The sequence below is a fragment of the Pelodiscus sinensis genome, chromosome 15, assembly GCF_052426305.1.
Source record: "Pelodiscus sinensis isolate ZL-2025 chromosome 15, ASM5242630v1, whole genome shotgun sequence".
NCBI classification, from domain to species: domain Eukaryota; kingdom Metazoa; phylum Chordata; order Testudines; family Trionychidae; genus Pelodiscus; species Pelodiscus sinensis.
The window spans coordinates 6,571,251-6,592,025 of NC_143066.1; the positions used below are offsets into that span (position 1 = coordinate 6,571,251).

At 43.8% G+C, this 20,775-nt stretch overlaps 2 protein-coding genes across 14 annotated transcripts in view; one reads left to right on the forward strand and one right to left on the reverse strand.

Moving 5' to 3' along the window:
• Positions 1 to 20,775, forward strand: part of NPRL3 (NPR3 like, GATOR1 complex subunit) — a 96,349-nt gene that overhangs the window by 61,085 nt on the left and 14,489 nt on the right. For 9 of the 10 annotated variants that reach the window (XM_089782236.1, XM_089782235.1, XM_089782233.1 and 6 more), the window contains 3 exons: positions 3,248 to 3,437; positions 7,076 to 7,268; positions 18,757 to 18,918. In XM_089782236.1, the coding sequence (XP_089638362.1) occupies positions 3,248 to 3,437; positions 7,076 to 7,268; positions 18,757 to 18,918 (545 nt within the window). Of the gene's footprint in view, positions 1 to 3,247; positions 3,438 to 7,075; positions 7,269 to 18,756; positions 19,017 to 20,775 lie in introns of those variants that run through there. The other variant, XM_089782237.1, reaches the window with a different exon arrangement.
• The window catches only part of MPG (N-methylpurine DNA glycosylase), a 31,874-nt gene continuing 31,187 nt past the window's right edge, over positions 20,089 to 20,775 (reverse strand). For all 4 annotated transcript variants that reach the window (XM_075899194.2, XM_089782241.1, XM_014574298.4 and 1 more), the window contains one exon: positions 20,089 to 20,592. In XM_075899194.2, coding sequence (XP_075755309.1) covers positions 20,216 to 20,592 — 377 coding nt within the window. In that variant the 3' untranslated portion in view covers positions 20,089 to 20,215. The remainder of the gene's footprint in view (positions 20,593 to 20,775) is intronic.

The following is a 20,775-nucleotide window of genomic DNA, read 5'->3' on the forward strand; positions in this document are numbered from 1 at the left end:
CTGTTCTGTACAATGGACTCTTAATGACAAATGCCCTAGCCCTCTGTTCAGGTTTTTATACCCCTTCCCATCCTAAAATATATGCCAAACTCTGCTTTCACATATTTAAACACTCATTAATAGTGAAGTTACTGACAGAGGAAGACTTGCAGGTGTCCAACATGTTGGGTGATATGGACAGCAGTAACTTCTTTTGCTTATGTCATTCACAGAGCAGCTGCATAGGGTAGATGATTGCTTTTGGGCAAGATCCCAGTCCTTATTTACAGAATAACTAAAACTGTGGAGCTGGGGCATATCCCATCTCATACACACCTCTGCAGCGTACTTGCCAGGCCTGCAAAGCACTGCAGCCAATTCCTTGAGTAGGCACTTCCAACAGGACCATGAGTGGGAACTCAAATCTTTCAAAATATTTACCAGTCCTGGAGCCTTCTGGAAGTGTATCTCCTAATCTCTTAGTCTCACACCTTTGTGTATGCCTACTCTCCCTTGATCCTTACGGCTCTGAACAAATTGAAGCAAGAGCAGGCTGTGGCTATTCTGATAGCACCATTGTGGTTGAAACAAGTGTGGTTCCTGCCTCTGCTTTGCAGCTTCTTACTAACTCGCATCGTTTTCCTCTTACCGTGGTTCTCCTGCCACCAGACTTGGGCACCATAAACCATCCCAATCACTCATCTTTGCACGTCAAGGCCTGGCTTCTTGGTGGTTCTTGCACAAAGAATTGGGCAGCTCTCCAGAATTTGTCTGTACCCCTAAACAGCAGGAAAGCTGCCACAAGAAAAGCATGCCTGCAGAAGTGAAGGAGTTTCCAAGTCTGGTGTACCCATTGATCTGTATCTGCCTCTGAATTGGTTCTCATGGATGTTGTGGATTAATTTAGATTTAAAAATACAGGGTTGTCACTGAACTCAGGGTTCAGTAGGCAGCAGTTGCAGCCTTTCTTCCACCAGTGGAAAGATTTATGGTATTTGTTTACTCTACCATTTCAGGTTCCTTAAGGGTTTGTTGTATCTGTTTCCTCATGTCAAGGACTTCATGCCACCATAGGATTTTCATCTGTGTGATGGATAGAGGAGTGCTGGCCAGCAGCTGGTGACTAAGGGGTTAAACTCAGGTAGCTAGCAAAGTTGTTGGCAAGGAGCCAGAAGAACCCATGGGGATAGAGTACTGACATTTGAATTGTATAAGATACCTTGCCTGTTTTCTTTGTGGGGGAGAGTTAAAACAGGAGTTGAGAGAGATGCAGAATGATCTAAACGCAGGCAGAATTACCATGCCTCCGAGGAATTTGGGGCATAGAGGCGGACTGAACCTGGAAGGGATTATGAGTAAATAAAGGGGAAAAGTGTATCTAGTCACAATCAGGGTATTTTCCTTTATTTTTGTGGTTTGGTTTGAACTGCTCTGTGTGAATCTGCTTCCTCTCCCCCATTCACCACCTAAGAGTTGTTCCCAGAGATTTCCTCTGTGTTTTAATTTGTTTTACTTAGTTGCTCTGTAACACCGAGCAGTCGAGTATGCTTTATCAAGTACAGCTTTTGTTTATTTAATAAAAATCACCTTTTTGAAGGCGATTATTTGATTCTTGTGTCTTGGGAAGGAACGGGGTCTGTGTGTGCGTGCCTGCCTGCCTAGACTGAGCTGTCAGCTACCAGAGACTGCAGTTTAATTTTCTCTTCTCTTGTTGGTAAAAGAGCTTGAGGTACCCCTCTGGAGAGAATTCAGGTATTCCCCTGTTTTTAGGGTAAATCACTTGAGGGTGGCAGCTACCCCCCAAAGTCATTAAATCTGTGACTCTGTGGAGTTTCTGTAAGCAGAACCTGTAGAGGCAAGGTATATTTAAAGTCTTTGTGGGCCTCCACCTTCTGCACTTGGGAGTGCCAGAATGAGGAACAGCCCTGACAGTCTGGTTCTCTGTGCTTTAAAGAGCCATCTGTTTAAACTCATAGGTAACCTCCCGTGTCTGTCCTTCAAGACTTTTATTCTAGTTAGCCATAACCTCAGCAAAGAAGGTAGGAGAGCATGGCGAACCCTCCTTTTGCTACCTTTTACTGTGACAAGGTAACATTTGGCTTATGCCTCCATCCTCATTCCTTGCCTCAGGTCTCTTCCGAATTCTGTATCAATCAAGCTATTAAGTCTACCAATATCTTACCCAGGTGTTCATTCCTCAAGGGAAGAGGCTATCCTCCATTCTCTGGATCTGAGAAAGGGCCCTTGCCTTCCACCTCAAAATAATAAAACCTTTCAAAGGGTATCTCTTTTGCCTACAACCGCACATTCTCCAGACAGAATGCTATCCTAATTGCTTCCAGACATGGCCTTTGGTGCTGTCTTCAGAATTGTGCTGGATCCATCTCCTCAGCTCCTGCTTCTTCGTTGCTTGGGAGTGGAGCACCTAGAGTCGATATAACTTGAAAAGGGAAAGTTACTTACCCGTACAGTAGCTTGAGTACTTTATCCCTGTGGGTGCTTTGCCACTCACCTTCCTTCCACTCTGCTGCAGTGTCATCTGGGCTACATCTTGAGAAGGAACTGGAGCAGCCCCAGGTCTGCATCTCCCTGTATACTCTCAAACTGGAGCATGAGGATGTAGGATACATAGACACAAACCCATGGGCACTAAAATCTTTGCTCAAGAGTGCATAGGCATGTGCATGTCATATAGTGGAGCTCCCATTAGACTAAAACCACTTGAACTCATTGTGCTGGTAAATGGCTTGTCTTTCCCTCTTGCGTGTTAATGTAGTACTGTTTGAGATGGGACTACACTAATGCACACTAGCAAACTTTAACATGCAATAGCCGGGTGCACATAGGACACTTAGTGAGCAACATGTTAATGTGCATTAGAATTTACACCCCTCCATTACAGACTAATGTAGCATCTAGTCAAGCCCTTACTGCACGGTGGGTTAGTGCAGCACACGCTTAAACCCCAGCTTGCCATGAACTAAACATGTGTAGACAAATCTGTCAGAGTCTGAGTCAATTACAGTTGAGTAACACTGCTGAGAGTTTCTCCCTAGCTCAGAGGCCTAGCCCCTTGGTGGTGTTTGAGATGTGCAGCAAAATGCATTGGAGTAGGCGAACGAAGTACTAAGGAAAGAACCTGCCTTTATTTGAGTTTCTGTAGTGCACATCCCCATGGGGCCTTAGTGTCTTGTGCATAGTCTCCCACTTACTTTGAATGGCACTGTGCTCTGAGTGGTCATTTAAAATGCTGGCTTTTGCTTTGCAGACTCAGCTCATACAAATGGTGATATGGATGCTCCAACATCGCCTTCTCATACAGCTGCACACGTATGTCTGTCTGATGGTGCCCCCGAATGAGGAGGATTTCCGAGCTCAAGATGAGGACATGCCCTTCACTGCTAGAGTTGGAGGCAGAAGTCTAAGCACTCCCAATGCTCTCAGCTTCGGCTCCCCAAGTATGAATGTTTCCTTTTTGTACTGTAAACAAGTCTGTATTTGCTTTAGAGACTAGCATAGGCCATCTCTAGAGTAGGAGAGTAGGTAGTGTTTTATTATGTGCTTTAGCTAACAGGATTTTAAATGGGTTTTGCATTGTCAAGGTAGGGCAAGTCATATTTAAGTGTGCTAGCTGATCAAGGTCAGCTCTGTGTCAGAGGAAGAGGAATTGGCAAACATCTTGGGGGGGAAGGCACTAAAATCTTCAAGCCGTTCTAGTCAGCCATCTACTTAGCTGTGTCCATCTCTTTCCATTCATTCTGTGAAGTCCTTTTATGCATCCTTCCCAAGTGAACTTTACATTTCTCATGCCATACTACAGAGTGACCAAGGCGCTCTTCCAAATGTACAACTGGTATCTCCATCAATGTCCATAATTCGAAACAGAATAGGGAGAGTTGTACACAAAGTGCTTGCAAGAACACATACTCCAAACAAGCGGAATTTTTGGGTTATAGTTGATGTCTTTAAGGCCGTGGTGTCCAACCAGTTTTGAAGCAATAGCCATTGTGGTGGCTACTGTTATAGTGAACCAGCCACACTCAAACAGCCAAATAGCCACTTGTGGCTAGGGCATTGGACACCATGGCGTTAAGGAAACATGCACAGAGACTGTGGCTGACAAATGTTTACAACTGCCAACAACTCCCTTTCTTCTCACTTGAATCCCCCAGCTGCTCCCATTGCCATGCTTCAAGGTCAGATCTGGGAAAGTGCTCTAACTAAAGCCAGAATGTGGTACTGAAGTCCCAAATTGCTCAAAAACCTTTTCAAGGAAACTGAAATATGTCTCTTCAGCTGACTGTGTCCTACTGTATTCCCAGAAACCTGGTTGTTAAATTATAGAACATTCTGCGAGACATTATTTCTTTGAGGAAAGGTCTTGGGAGCTTAAAAATTATTCTTGGCTTATGAGACTAACCCTATCCAGGAATTCTTTCCTGTGGATAAGATAAGCCTGAAATTTGTTTGTTTGTAGGAGAGTAAATGCTGTGGCAGAACATCCAGTTCCAACAGGGATGCGTGATTAGACCCACAAGAAATAGCTCATATTCTCAAAATTAGCTTGTCAGGCTACATTGCACTGAGTAAATTACCAAGGAGTGTGTATGTGCACATGTTTTTGTTCTGTTTCCTTGGGAGAGCGAATGTTAGTGGTACGGTTTTGGTGGGGGTTGGGTTACTTAGGGTTGTATTATGTTACTCTTTGTCCTGGAACTTCCACATATTTATTGCTAGCATCTAATGTACCAGTTTGTAGAATCTTGCATGTGTTTGCTCCAAATAAGCCATGCCTTCTCCTGCTAGTGTCTCCACTCGTCAGTTGAAAACTCAGCATGGGCGAAAGGGTTTGTGAATTAAACCACAAAAGTTAGTTAAATTAAGACCAAATAGCTGCCGGCCACTTGAAGGATGAACTCAGATTTTCATGCCCCATATTGGGGTCTCAGCATTACAAGGTCTCTGTGCAATGCATTATGTGGGTTACTATCATATGCTTAGCCAGTGCTAAAGGGGGCAGCAGGGTTTAGTTTAGCAATTCCTTGTCTCATTTAAAGTTACTGAATAACTCCTTTAACTGGATGCTTTGGGGTTTGATAAAAATTGTGTACATCAGTTTGTAAATCTTTTATAATTGCTTATTTACCTGTTTAAAGGTAACTTGCATATAAAAAGAATGGGTGTTTGCATAAAGATTTAGATTGAAGGAAGTTTTAAAAGGTTTGAGTTTTTTAACCTTTTAAATGCCAGGAATGCCTGGTCTTTGTTTTCGTTGGCATTTAGTGTGGACTAGTATCTTTAGCTCTCAGTTGAAGGGGTTCCATACGTTCTATGGTCAGATGGGACCATTTATGATCATCTAGTCTGACCTCCTGTATTACACTGTTCAGAGTTTCCCTAAACTAATTTCTAGAGCAGATCTTTTAACTAAAAACCCAATATTGATTTTTAAATTCAGCAGTGGAGAATTTACCACAATACTGGGTAAAACATTCTAGTGGTTAATTATTCTGACTGTTAAAAATTTGTTTATTTCCAGTCTGAATTTGTCTAGCTTCAACTTACATCCGTTGGGTTATGTTATCGCTTTCTCAGGATTGGGATACCGGATCTTATCAAAAAGGACTTTCCCCAAGTGTTGGAGTTAAATCAATATTAAACTTAACACAAAGCAGAGATTTAAACAGCCTGAATAAATATAGTTTCTTAGGTTTCCTTTGCGTGCTTGTTTAATGCCATAATCCTGGCTATCCAGTTGTCAATAGTCATCTGGGAAAAACAAGAGGCAACAAATGAATTTTTAATGTGAGACGGGAGGAAGTTTTCAGGGCTCCTTGCCCCTTTTCCTCCTTTAACAGTGATGGATAAACACTCAGTTTTTCTTTTTCCTTTGCTAGGCATCTTTAAGAACACTACCCTCCCAGTAGGTAGTTCTGAATTGCAGTGTAGCTTCCTTGGCCTTCTCTTCTGCCAGTGCCCACCCTCCCAACTGCTCTACTTTTCTCATTATCCTTTCATGTTTAAACTAGAGCAGTCTGGGAATTTTCTGTCCAAGTCTTTCAGGGAAAATGTGGCTTCTCCAGGATTAAAATTTTCCACTGGAGGAATGTTAATTTTGTTGAAATGTTTCAATTTTATTTTGATTTTTCTGTGGTGGGAAATATTTCAGCTCTGTATGTAATCTCTGTGTCTGCCTAAGCCCTCACAGTGCCCCATGAGAGTCGGAGTTCACATACACCTTTTAATGGGCTGGGCTCTCTGTTTGCTATATATCACCAGTTTATAAAATTGTTAGATATTTCTAGCTCTGTCTTTAATTACTCTGACAGTCATATCCGATACTAGGAATCGCTATACTGGGTCAGGCCAGTGATCTGTCTAGCCCAGTATCCTGTCTTCTTACAGTGGCAAGTGCCAGGTACTTCAGAGGAACAAACAGAACAGGGAGATTATAGATTGTTTCATCTTGTCGTATGGTCCCAGCTTTTGTCAGCCAGAGGTGCCACAGCTTGGGGTTGCATCCCTGACTATCCTGGCTAATAGCCATTCCTCCATGAATTTCTCATATCCCTTTCCCTCTCCCCCTTTTTTAACCCAGTTACATTTTTGGCCCTCAAACATCCTCAGGCAACAAGTTCCATAGGTTGACTGTATATTTCTGTGAAGTGTTTCCTTATGTATGTTTTAAATGCGTTGTTTGTTAATTCTATAATATCTTCTTTTAAGATCATACCATTATTCCCAGAAACTGAATCCTACCTCCTCGGCAGTGTGACGTGGATGTACTTGCAAGGAATACCCCATCCACAGATTTCCTAGCTTGATAGCTATTCAATTCAAGATTTTCCTGAAAATGGGATGTCCCAATAATATTTTGTATGTTGTCCCAAATTACTCATCACTTGTCTGCAAACCCAGCACACTGGCCAAAAGAACCAAATTCCCTGTCCTCGTTTGTTTTCAGACAGTTCTCATGTCATGTTTCCAGTCCACCTCTCTTTGCTGTACTAAGCTGACGAGTTTGATTGGAAGGGAGGGGCAGAAAGAGCTTGCTAGTTTGTACTCTTGACAGCATCATTTTATTTCTGATTTACAGCCAGTAGTGATGATATGACTCTCACAAGCCCTAGTATGGATAATTCCAGTGCTGAGCTGATACCTGGTGGTGACTCCCCATTGAATAAACGTATGACTGAGAACCTGCTAGCAAGCTTGTCTGAACATGAGCGGGAAGCTATTCTCAATGTTCCTGCTGCACAGAATCCAGAGGATCTCCGCATGTTTGCAAGGTAGAGAGAACGTAACCTCCTTTTCTCATCCCCCTTTTCAATTAATTTCTGCATTAGTTCACCTTGGAAGGAAGTTCACCTTGGAAGATTAAATTTTTGGCTTATTCCTGTGGGACCTTTTCATCAGTGGTTTTTGGTATTTAACACTAGCTAATGGCCAGATTTTTAATTAGTTCCCCAAGAATGTTTTGTTAATAAATTCTGGATCTAGGGAAAGACTTCGAGACCTTCTGATGGACATTGTAGTCTAAAGTCTCACTGCCTACCAATTGTCTTGTTGTCTGGTAGTGAGAGTGTCTCGCTCTTGAGGGCACAAAATGGAAGTTGCATAGCCTGAAAACAAGTGCAAGAGAGCCTTAAAGCAGAGGCCCCAGTGTGTGCATATGCGTGGTGTAGTTAAAGGCCTGTTAACATTCCCTGAGATCTGTAAGAAAGCATTACAGGCAGTCCCCGGGTTACGTACAAGATAGGGACTGTAGGTTTGTTCTTAAGTTGAATCTGTATGTAAGTCGGAATTGGCGTCCAGATTCAGCCGCTGCTGAAACTGATCAGTTTCAACTGCGGCTGAATCTGGACGCCAGTTCTGACTTACATACAGATTCAACTTAAGAGCCCCAGGCATCCCCAAGTCAGCTGCTGCTGAAACTGATCAGCGGCTGATTCCAGGAAGCCCGGGGCAGAGGCTTCCTGTAGTCAGCCACTGGGCAGTTTCAGCAGCGGCTGACTTGGGGACGCCTGGGGCAGAGCAGCTGGGGTGCTGCTGGGTTGGTCCAGTAGCGCCGCCGCTCCTCGGCGCTACTGGACCAACCCAGCAGCACCCCAGCTGCTCTGCCCCAGGTGTCCTGATTCAGCCGCTGCTGAAACTGATCAGCAGCGGCTGAATCAGGACTCCTGGGGCAGAACAGCTGGGGTGCTGCCAGGTTGGTCCAGTAGCACTGAGGAGCGGCGGCGCTACTGGACCAACCCAGCAGCACCCCAGCTCTGGCAAAGCCTCAGAGGCTTGGGACCCCTCCGCCTCCCGGCTTAGCTCCAGGTGTCCCTGGTCTGCTGGAGACGGTCCCCAGCAGACCAGAGGCACCGGGAGCAAAGCGGCAGCGGAGTCCCGCGCCTCTCCCTGGCTTTGCTCCGGATGTCCCTGGTCTGCTGGAGACGGTCCCCAGCAGACCAGGGGCACCCGGAGCAGCTTTTCTCGCCCCAGAGGTTGAGGTGGTGGGACCGCTGCGCTCTGGGTGGTCCCGCTGCCTGCGAGCTCCGGGGCGAGAGAGCCCCGTTCGTAAGTGCGGATCTGACATAAGTCGGATCCGCGTAACTCGGGGACTGCCTGTATTAAAAGCATTGCAAATACAGAGGCATCACAGGAATTTAGGGTTTTCTGGGATTCATACTTGCGGAAGTGTTACAGCTCATCTCCTGCATTCCAGATCACCCAGATATTCCCTGACTAGATCGCCCCTGGCATATGTGGCTAGGACTGCAGCACTCAGACGGCTGTGGGAATAAAATAGTTGCCTTGTATGTTGCAGAGTTCCTTGCAACTGGACCAGTTGAGACCATGGATGTTTTGTAGATAATTCCGAAAGCCTGCAGATGTAGTGACTGTCCTGCACTAAAACATGCCTCTGCTGCTCCCTTTGTGTAACTTGGAGATGGCAGTATTCCACTGATTCAGAAGATGTGGAGTCTGAGATGTTGGCTCAGATGGAGATGAATTGGTCATTGGAGAACTTTGTCCTTATCAATGGCTAGGTGTCTGCAAGTCCTTAAAAAAAAATCTACAGCATCTTCTGATAAAATACTTGAAAATTCTGTGAAATTGGGTCTGAACTATTATTGTTCTGCTCCCATTACATAAAGCTTCTTATGACCATCATTCTTATAATGACACCCTTATCTTTCAGTTTGGCCTCTAGAATACTTTTGGCCTGCTGAACAAGTTGAGCTGGGGGGAAGCAGCTCTTCAAAAACTCATAATTTGCAAATGCCAAAAGTGACTTTGGTTTCTTCAGGAGGTCAGATAGTGTGACTGATAGGTCACATAACTGTCTGTTGAGGAAGAGATTTGGTTATATTTGGCAGTTTGCTTATACATCAGATTACCTAAGAAAAAAACTGAAGCAGTAAATGTAGTTTCCTGCAGAACCCCTCCGTGCAGTCTTAGTGTGGGCAGAAACTGACTGTTTTATGTCCCAGAATAACCACTCCTGAAGCATTGCTGAGGAGATTAGAAGGTACAGCTGCCATTCTTTAGACTGTCTGGATGCTGAAGTATTAAAAATATGACTTGTCCTGCAGAATGATCACAACGATCATGTGATTTACTGATGAGAGACAATCTGTGTGTCTGAGTAGTGTCATTTACAGAGTTCTTTGTTCAGCTCCCCTCTTCCAATCGCAAATCAGGAATTCAAAATGATTGTGAGTCTCTGTGCGCAATTCTGTACCCACCACTGAGTGTATATATAAATAGAGGATAATAGGGAAAAGCTGCTGTAGTGAGCAATGCGATCCTTCCAGTTGTTCCATACACTCTCTTCCTTTTTCAGGGATCTGAGATGAGCTTCTGCTTTTCACGTAACTTTTAGCTGCTATGATGCATGATGATGAGTCTCATGCTGTGGAAAACAGAACTCTGTTCTATGTGTCAGTATCTCAACATGAGCTCCTACTGTAACAGCCTAGTTAGGAGCCTACTAAATATACTGTAACTGGACTAGTCTCAGGAGGGCAGTGTGCATACAAAGGGAGTGCCTGTTTTTAGAAACACAATAAATTGGCCCTTACGAATTTTCCTATGACAATTGTCTCTGACCTACTTACTGCTCTTTGCTTAATATGTAACAGAACTCGTGCCTGTCAGTGACTATTCACAGCCAGTACTTGGGTTTCTGTAGTGCAGATACTTTAAACGGAATGTGGAATGACATAGCTTGACAGAGGTTAACCACATGCGCATTGGATGAGGATTCAGATCCAAATTCTTTTCCCAAGAGTTGAGTGGGTGAGGGATGGAAGGTTATTCCAAGAGTATATTTCAGATATGGAGGAGCTTTTCTTGAGCTAGGTCTGTAATATATTAGGCACAAGCGTTCTTTCCTTGAACATCAAGTAGTGCTTTCTAAGCCAGACTAATGCTTTACTGTCAGTTCATTGCCTCTAGCAAGCCTCTTGGCGGAGTCACTTCCAACAGTTCTGCTCCCTAAAATGGGGTAAGGAGGTGAAAGCCGTTTTGCTATGCTATAGTCCTGTTCTATTAATTATATACCACTAGAAATGTACAGTGGTTCAGAGACAAAAGACAAGATTACAGTGCTTTACAAAGTAAGTACAGGATGGTCTTGTCTGTGTCTGCTCTGGTACACAGTTGTATGTGCTGACTTGTGAAACCTGTTGTATGGACTGGTACAGCCTAGCCTGCTTTTCAAACTGGGGTATGCTGCGCTGGTGCAAATGGCTGCTTACTGTGATGCATTGACTGCAGTAAGGGTTTGCACCCGAGCAAGGCAACGCTGATGCTGGTGGGCAGAGGGAAGTACTTTGAAGAGTATGCAGCCATGATGCTAGCCGTCGCCATTGGTTGAAGATAAACTCTCACTGCTGGTCAGTTCAGTACACTGTCTAGGAATACGCTTGGAGTCCTCAGTGATCATAGAATACTAGCACTGGAAGGGACCTCGAGAGCTCATCGAGTCCAGTCCCCTGCACCCATGGCAGGACCAAATACTGTCTAGACCATCCCTGACAGACATTTATCTAACCTACTCTTAAATATCTCCAGAGATGGGGATTCCACAACCTCCCTGGGCAATTTATTCTAGTCTTTCAGTACCCTGACAGTTAGGAACTTTTCCTAATGTCCAACCTAAACCTCCCGTGCTGCAGTTTAAGCCCATTGCTTCTTGTTCTATCCTCAGAGGCCAAGATGAACAAGTTTTCTCCCTCCTCCTTATGACACCCTTTTAGATACCTGAAAAAGGCTATCATGTCCCCCCTCATTCTTCTCTTTTCTAAACTAAACAAACCCAATTCTTTCAGCCATCCTTCATATGTCATGTTCTCTAGATCTTTAATCATTCTTGTTGCTCTTCTCTGGACCCTCTCCAATTTCTCCACGTCTTTCTTGAAGTGCAGTGCCCAGAACTGGACACAATACTCCAACTGAGGCCTAACCAGCAGAGAGTAGAGCAGAAGAATGACTTCTCATGCCTGGCTCACAACACACCTGTTAATGCATCCCAGAATCATGTTTGCTTTTTTTGCAACAGTATCACACTGCTGACTCATATTCAGCTTGTGATCCTCTATAACCCCTAGATCCCTTTCTGCCGTACTCCTTCCTAGACAGTCGCTTCCCATTCTGTGTGTGTGAAACTGATTGTTCCTTCCTAAGTGGAGCACTTTGCATTTGTCTTTATTAAACTTCATCCTGTTTACCTCAGACCATTTCTCCAATTTGTCCAGATCATTTTGAATTATGACCCTATCCTATAGAGCAGTTGCAAACCCTCCCAGCGTGGTATCATCTGCAAACTTAATAAGCGTACTTTCTATGCCAATATCTAAATCATTGATGAAGATGGGATCAGAGCCGATCCCAAAACAGACCCCTGCGGAACCCCACTTGTTACACCTTTCCAGAAGGATTGTGAACCATTAATAACTGCTCTCTAAGTATGGTTATCCAGCCAATTATGCACCCACCTTATAGTAGCCCCATCTAAGCTGTATGTGCCTAGTTAACTGATAAGAATATCATGTGAGACCGTATCAAACGCCTTACTAAAGTCTAGGTATACCACATCCACCGCTTCTCCCTTATCCACAAGACTCGTTATCCTATCAAAAAAGCTATCAGATTGGTTTGACATGATTTATTCTTTACAAATCCATGCTGGCTGTTCCCTGTCACCTTGCCACCTTCCAAGTGTTTACAGATGATTTCCTTAATTACTTGCTCCATTAACTTCCCTGGCACAGAAGTTAAACTAACTGGTCTGTAGTTTCCTGGGTTGTTCTTATTTCCCTTTTTATAAATGGGCACTATATTTGCCCTTTTCCAGTCTTCTGGAATCTCTCCTGTGTCCCATGATTTTCCAAAGATGCTAGCTAGAGGCTCAGATACCTCCTCTATCAGCTCCTTGAGTATTCTAGGATGCATTTCATCAGGCCCTGGTGACTTGCAGGCATCTAACTTTTCTAGGTGGTTTTTAACTTGTTCTTTTTTTATTTTAATCTTCTAAACCTACCCCCTTCCCACTATCATTCACTGTTAGTCATTCCTTCAAACTTCTAGGTGAAGACCAAAACAAAGTCATTAAGCATCTCTGCCATTTCCAAGTTTCCTGTTCCTGTTTCTCCCTCCTCACTGACCAGTGGGCCTACCCTGTCCTTAGTCTTCCTCTTGCTTCTAATGTATTTATAAAAAGTCTTCTTGTTTCCCTTTATTCCCGTAGCTAGTTTGAGCTCATTTTGTGACTTTGCCTTTCTAATCTTGCCCCTGCATACCTGTTTTGTTCATCCTTTGTAATTTGTCCTACTTTCCATTTTTTATGACTCCTTTTTTATTTTTAGATCATGCAAGATCTCATGCATAAGAGCATCCACTTGTAATGCTTTCTACCATCTCTGCTTGACCAGCAACTCTCTCCCACCCTGGCAAACACCTGGCCTCAATTATTCATGTGTTCATCACATCTCTGCTTGACTACAACGCTGCAGTATAGCTGTGCACAAAGCCTTCAGCGCTTAGAATACTAACTGATTTAGAATGCTGCAGACATCTCCTCAGCAACACAGGCTAACGTGAATGTGTCTAACCTGTCCTCCATTCCCTGTACTGCTTCCCATAGAATTTGTCAAGTTCAGTGTCTTGGTCCTTGTCTTCAAAGCTTTCTTTGGCCTCAGTCCAGTGTGTCTAAAACAAGGGTCTGAACCTTTTTCTTTCTGAGCTCCCCAATCATGCTATGAAAACTTCATGGCCCACCAGTGTCACAACAATGGTTTTTCTGTATATAAGCACCAGGGCCAGCATTAGCAGGTTGCAAGCAATACAGCTGTCTGGGGCCCCAAGTCACAGGGGTCCCCTCATAGCTAAATTGTCAGGCTTTGGCTTCAGCCCCAGGTGGCATGGCTGGGAACCCTGGGCTTCAGACTCTGCTTTCTGCCCTGGGCCCTGGCAAGTCTTAACACTGACCCTGCAGCAGCCCTCCTGAAATCTGCTCATGGCCCACTAGGGGCCCCTGAGCCCCTGGTTGAGAACCACTAGTCTAAAAGACCATCTCTAGCCTCTGGGATGAAGACCATGTCATCAGTTCAGTTCCTCTGGCACGATGTAATTCTCTGGGAATGGTCCAAGATTAAGGACAATCACACTCGTATCATTTTCTGTTCAGTTTCTTTGATCTGGTCATCTCTGATATAAACACGCAGCTACAGCTATATTTGTATCCGTTAAAAATCCCCACCCTACCAAAACAAGACACACTGTTGCATAATGCTCTCCCAGTGGGGAGTGTGTGGGAGACAAACCTATGACAAATGTGTAGCCACATTGCTGAATGCGTTTACTGGAAGGGTTTCAGCTACTCCCTGTTAAATCACTTTTCCTCTTCTCTGGGAGAGGCTGAAACATGCTCTAGTAGGCGTGAGCTGTCTGGAAGAACAGTGAGGAAATATAGACAAACTATCAGATGAGGGCAGCTAAAAGGAGAATGACTGACTTAAAATCAGTGCAACAGTGCTTTTGTTAGAATTTGAGTCAGAACCATTATCATAATCTTGTCTCACTTCTCATGTAACAACCCAAAGAACGTCAACAAGTGATTCTCTAGTATCAGAAATCTTGCTATGTAAGCACTTGCACACTGATCTGGTCACTTTTTTCCTTCCCTTTGGAAAGCTAAACAAATGGAGCTGCTTAAATCTTTCACTCTCAGGTACGTTTCTAGACTTCAAATCATTCTTGTGGCTTTTCTCTTTAAATTTTTTCCCATGTCTCCACATTCTTTTTAGAATGCGAACACACAACTGGGTGCTGTATCCGATAGGTCTCACCAACACTGTTTATAGTAGTAATGCTATCTCTCTACCTTTACTTGACATTCCTGTTTTTATATCCAAACTTCACATTTGCTGTCTTAGAAGCATCACATTACGCTCTGTGGAGTTTGCTTTCCACCATAACTCCTTAATCCTTTCTAGAGATGCTGCTTTCCAGGATACATTACTCTATCTTGTCCTCATTCTTTGTTTGAAAATGTACAACCCTGCTTTCTATTTGTGACCTGTTGTACTCCTTATTTATCACCCTACCAGTCTCTTCATCATCTGCAAACTTCATTAGCAATGGTTTTGTATCTTATTTCAATTCATTCATAAAAATCATGAATAGTGTTGGGCTAAGAGCTGATTCCTGCTGACTTAAATTGATTTTATATCATATTAATGTTTTAATAAGAATATTGGGAAGTATTCAGACTCCTTACAGAACTCCAAATATATGATGTCCATAATTACCTTTATCAACCAAACGTGTGATTTCATCAAAGAACATTAGGTTTGGCACTTTTTCCCATAAAACCATATTGCTTAATATTATGTTTCATATTAGCTATTCTTTGATTTCTCTTTCTTTCCCTAGGAATAACATCAGGCTAACAAGTCTATAATTACCTGAGTTATCCTGTTTTCTTCTTCTTTTTTTCAATACTAAAATAACATCAGCTTCTTTTCAGCCTTCTGGAACTTCCCCATTATTCCAAAATGTATGAAATATTAACGACCAGAAAGGTCGTTGGCTAATTTTTAAAACTCTTTTTAATGTGACTTGTTTGAACTCGCTGTTTTTTTTGTTTTAATTAACTTCAGTTAATACCATTTAACATGCTCCTTAATTACTGTTGAAATAGAAAGTATTTCTTCATTACTGATGATGTGAAAACCTAATCCAATGGCAAAAAAGGCAAATGTCATTCTGGAATGTATTAACAGGAATGGCATATGTAAGACACAGGAAGTAATTATTTTATTCTCCTTGGCACTGGTAAGACTTTAGCTGGAGTACTATGTTCAGTTTTGGATGCCACACTTTCAGAAAGATGTGAATGAATTAGAATCCAAAGGAGAGCAACAAAAATAAATAGTTTAGAAAATATGAGGAAAGATTCAAGTCTAGAGAAGAGAAGACTCAAGGTGGCACACAAATCTTCAAATATGTAGAAAGTTGTTAAGAGCATGGAGATCAGTAGTTCTCCATATCCACTGATGGTTGGACAAGAAATTCTCAACTTAATTTGCAGCAAGGGAAATTTAGGCTGGACAGTAGGAAAAACTTGCTAACTCTAAGGAGTTAAGTCTCAGAGAGAGAACCATGTTAGTCTATAAATGCAAAATCAACAAGGAGTCCTCTGGCATCTTCGAAACTAACAGATTACCCATGAAAGCTTATGCCCTAATAAATCCGTTAATTTCCAAGGTGCTACAGGACTCTTCATTGTTTTTGAAGGAGTTAAGCTACATAGAGGGGATATGGAATCCTCATCATTGGAAGTTTTAAAGAGCAAGTTAGACAAATACCTGTCAGGGATGATCTAGGTTTGCTTAATCTAATCTCCAGGGGTAGCAGGGGGTGAGAGAAATGGACAAGATGGCTTCTAGAGGCCTACTAGTCTTGCCTTTCCATGATTGTTTTCAAATGCAGAATGAATATGTGTATCAAACATTCCTGCTTTTTGGCTGTATCATTGACAATTGTCATAATCACTTGTGCCTAAGCGGCTATTTTAAATAGACCGATGGGAATACTTCCTATTGCAGTAAGCAGTTCCTCACTGGCAGAGGACAGGGAGGAAATGAAATATATAAAAGTTGTATCTATTTTTTTTTCCTGCTTTGATGCCAGTTAGGAATGATTCCAAACCGCAGTGCAGAAAGATAATACAAAGGGTGCTGCTGTTATTAAACATAGGGTAGAAGAATGTAGTTAGCTGTTGGGAGGGAGAGAATAATTGGAAGCTCATGCAGGCAGTGGGAAGGAGACCTATTGGAGCAGCAATACTGAAATAAAGCTTGTGGACCCACACTACCTGAGCAAGTTGCCTCTATGGTCGGGACTTGTTTAAATTGATCCTTAAACCCCAAGATCAATATAAACGTTACCATGGTTTTTAAAAAAGTTCAATGGGAACAATATTTTACAATTTTCACCTGCTGTGCTAGCACCCGAATGCACCTAGCAGCATTAGCCAGCACCTCAGACCCTGAAAGTGAAATTGACTAATCGAGTTCATCACCTGATCAGAAACAGTGCAAAAAGTGATTGCAGAACCTAAAGAGTGGGAAAGTAAATCAGATTGATATTTTCTTTTGGCAATCTCTGTTTGTAGTGGATATAAGGACACTTGTTTTTAATTGTTTTATAGAATGGTGCCTGCTTAAGAGATGAAGATAAACATCAAAGTAGAGATGAGTTTGCAATGTGATATGCTGGAAGAGAAGCCAGTTTAATTGTGCCTACAAAGAGAATTCATGTTAGGGACAAGGGAGGTGGTTGGTTCCTCTTTGTGCCTGGTGAGACTGCAGCATTCAGCCGTGGGCACCTGAAGAGGGCGATAGAACAAAGACAACAAATTGTAAAGAATTTCATTCAGAGAAGCACAACTGACTGAGGGCTGGAGGGGATGATTCATAAGGGACAGCCGAGTATTTGGAATGTGCAGGAGGGTGTATTGTTATCCATTCCAGCTGTTCCTCCCCCATAGTTCACTAGGGACAAGAGGATGAGAATGGCAGTTAGGGGGAATAGCTGGAGAAGTGTTGATTGTGAAACAGTCTCCTATGAGAAGTGGTGGTGATTAGAAAATCGCAGGTGAGACCAAGTGTCTCCACTGGGCCAGTCCTGTTCCGAAACAGGAGTATTGAAAGGTATTTTCCATTTCCAGTGTTTTAATATCAATGGACAAGAAGCAGTAGGTAGATTTAGAACCTAGGGTATGATAGTTTTTAACTCGGTGTGTACACACATGTACACACTGACAAGTTGGACCATTTTCCAATAGCCTATGCAAGATGGTTCCCAAAGCATAGGGAAGATATTGGATAGCTTAAAAACAGAGAATATAAAGGATCATTTGGAGGGCTAGCTGGGCACTTCTGCTCTAGAAAGTAACCTTGCACCAGTGTTTGCTGGCTCTCCCGAATCTGATGCAGCAAGAGGGACTCCAGTGCTAGCATCTTGCCTCTGCTGCTAATTCATTGTGTGGCCAAATCTGTAAAGCTCCAATTCAGTCTGTCTTCCCAAGGCTGTAAGCATGGAAAATGTTATCTAAACAGACTTTCTCTAGTCACCATTTCTAAGTGGGAATAACACCTCTTTGTGCACACAGGGCAGTGAGGCAGAAATTGCTAATACTTGTGCAGTGCTTTGGAGGAAGAGTGATCCTGTTGGTGCTAATCGCACGGGTCAAAACCCACCAGGGTAGGCTTACTGGTTTTATCCTTCTACGGAAGATAAGTAGGATTTGCTACAATCTGTCTCTTCTGGATTGACCTCACAAACCAAGGCCTGCCTGCTTTCTGTGGACATTAAAGCTACCAGAGGATTGCCCTAGAACCTTCCAGCCAGAATTTCCCTGCTAAGGACAGACTTCAGTTACTTGGCATTTTATGCAAAATGAAGGACTTAACTAAATCTTCTTCCCTTGCATTTCTGATCTCCTTTGCTAGTTTGAGTTGGCAACTTGAGAGCTAGAGAGCAGTCAGCAATCCACAGGGAAGACCTGGCTGCTCTCTGGGCTGTGGATGTCTGTTCTGTTACTAGCAGGTTTGGAAAGTAAGTCATGCAAGTGTCAGGAGGAGAAAAGGTGAGGAGTTCTGGCTGATGTCCCGGAGGCTGAATGAAACTGGCACAACAGGAGAAGCAGACTGGGGAAGGAATTTGACAGGAACCACCATTTGTAGCTTTTTGGTGTAATTGCTGTATTCTGTCCTTTTCTGTTTTTATCCCAGGATTGCGTCACATATACAGGGTGGGAGGAGGGGGCTGTGGTCTTCTCCCCACAAGTGAAATCAAAGCAGCAAAGTACCTGTACTCTGTCCAAAGATTTACTTTTGAGGTTTCTGCAGCACGGTTGGGCTGAGAAGCAGCCCATCTGGAATGGTGGTTTGGGAGAAGTGGTCAGGCTTGGTGCCTCCCTTCTTTAAAACTGTGTTTTAAAGGCAAGGAAACACAAGCTCTGCTAGCTGCATACCCCAAAAGTCACTGTGCACAGTCCCTACTCTTAGGCACTGCTGAAATAATACTGCAGAATGAGAGCTGTTTATAATTTGGGCAACTCCATTTTATAGTTTGTGAAACCTCTTTCTCTTGGGCTCATGTTCAGCAAAATGCCCTGATGGCCAGTTTTCAGCATCACTCAGTGGGGGTGGTTAATCTGCTGCTTGAAAAGATCTGCCTGGTGCAAGTACGAGCTCACCTTCTCTCCTTCCCTTGCAGGCTGCTGCATTATTTCCGAGGGCGGCACCATTTGGAGGAGATCATGTACAATGAGAACATGCGCCGCTCCCAGCTGCTCATGCTCTTTGACAAGTTTCGCAGTGTGCTGGTAGTGACCAACCATGAGGACCCAGTGATTTCAGTCTTTCAGTCCCTTTTGAAGTGACTGGGTGGAGTATGGAGGGGGGAACTGCCACTGTTTTCAGCTCCCTCAGTCTTAGTATTGTTTCTATACATTTTAATAAAGAAGCAGGACAGCAGCAGTTGGAAGTTCTATTCCTGGCATTGTCCTCCTTAGAGAGGTAACCCTGATCTGCTTGTGGAAGGAGCGCTGCACCTAGCGGAAGCATGTCAGCATGGATAGAGGTGCACATAAATGAAGCTGCTCTGTTCAGTCACTACCATCCAAAGCTCACCCCCTGAGCTGGAGCAAAATGCAGGACAATGTAGCACTTTAAAGACTAACAAGATGGTTTATTAGATGATGAGCTTTCGTGGGCCAGACCCACTTCCTTGCCTCCTGTGCAGCTGGTGTGAGGAGTTTGAAGAAGGGGTTTACAGTGATGTTGCTGAGTTAACAGCAGGCTTTGATGGGACACTGGTGCAGCAGAAGCATGTTGCCTCTATTCAAGTAGCTGTGCAACTGTAGTGCTGCTGGGGCAGATACTCTGTATTGCAGGGGGAGAGCCCCCAAGCAACAGTAACTATGTCCACATCAGCACTTAAGCCTGTGTAACTTACATCATTCAGAGGAGTGTTTTTCCCTACACCCTGCATAACTTCATTATAATTTAAGTGCTAGTGTTTACAAGCCCTCCTTCTTGTACTTAAGTACATCTGTGAATCTGTCCTTTAGCTATTTCATGCTTTCCTGTGACTGCTTCACAGCAATGTTGATACCTCTAGGCTGTCTGTCCTTCAGCTCACTCAATGTGGAATGCAATGATATGGGCACCTGTGGTGCCACAGCTGGGTGAGTGTCCTTGTCTTCAAGGGGGATATCCCTCCCCACTTTCACCAACTGTGGACTTTCTTTCCACTAAGGATCCTGGGTGGCTGCTGGTTTAGCAGCTGCAGAAATCAGACCAGAGCATTCCTGGGTGGTGCAGCTGGGGACAATGGAGACTGAGTCAGGCTGTGCAGGCACTGGCAGTGTCAATGTATTTAGGAACCTAACCCCCATACTTGAAGGGACCTAGACCTGTGGAATCTCACCACTTTCATCTAGGGGGCACAAACCCTGCCCCAAATGCCCCCAAAGCAAGTCCAGTGTCATTCAGAAACCCCCGAGGAACTTGCCACTGCTAGGAGTGGGCCTGGCACTTACTCATCTCATTGTAACAAAGCACCTTTATTATTAAAACCAAATCCAAACCAGCATTTCACTGGGCCTGACAGTTAATGAAAGCACAGACCTTACCAGCACTCCAGTCTTGTTTATCCTCATCCCTCTCACCCTCTACAGCACAACACCATGCTCTCTCTCCACCTTCTTGTCTATAACACTCACACATTTGTTCCCTTGTATATAAAACCTCAGTGGTTTCTGTGCCCACTCTCCACCATAGTTGACCCCAATTCTGGCCGCAGTCACCACAGCCTGTTCTGATGCCTCTGAGCCAGGCTCCATCCAGATTGCTGGGTCGTGAATCAGGTCCTTTTGGTCAAAGCTCTTGTTAATATCAAGTGCTTGACAGAGCTTGGATGGTCCATTGCACAGCTGCCAGTCCTTCAGGGGTTTGGCTGATCCTTTCCTGTGAGCACTTCGCAGCTGCCTCATTGTGTCCAGGCCCTGCAGCGGTTCCAAGGAACGGAGCAGGACTGCAGCTCCCGCCCCTGTGGAACAACAAGAACATGGGTTAGTCTAAGGTCCTTGCACCACTGGGTGGGCCATATTACTCTGTTCAGGGAGCTGACAGCAACATAGAATTCCAACCCTCAGAAAATCTCCACAACTCACTCTCCCCCCCCCCCCGATTAATTGGTACACATAGGCCTGCAGCCACTTGTCCTTTGAGT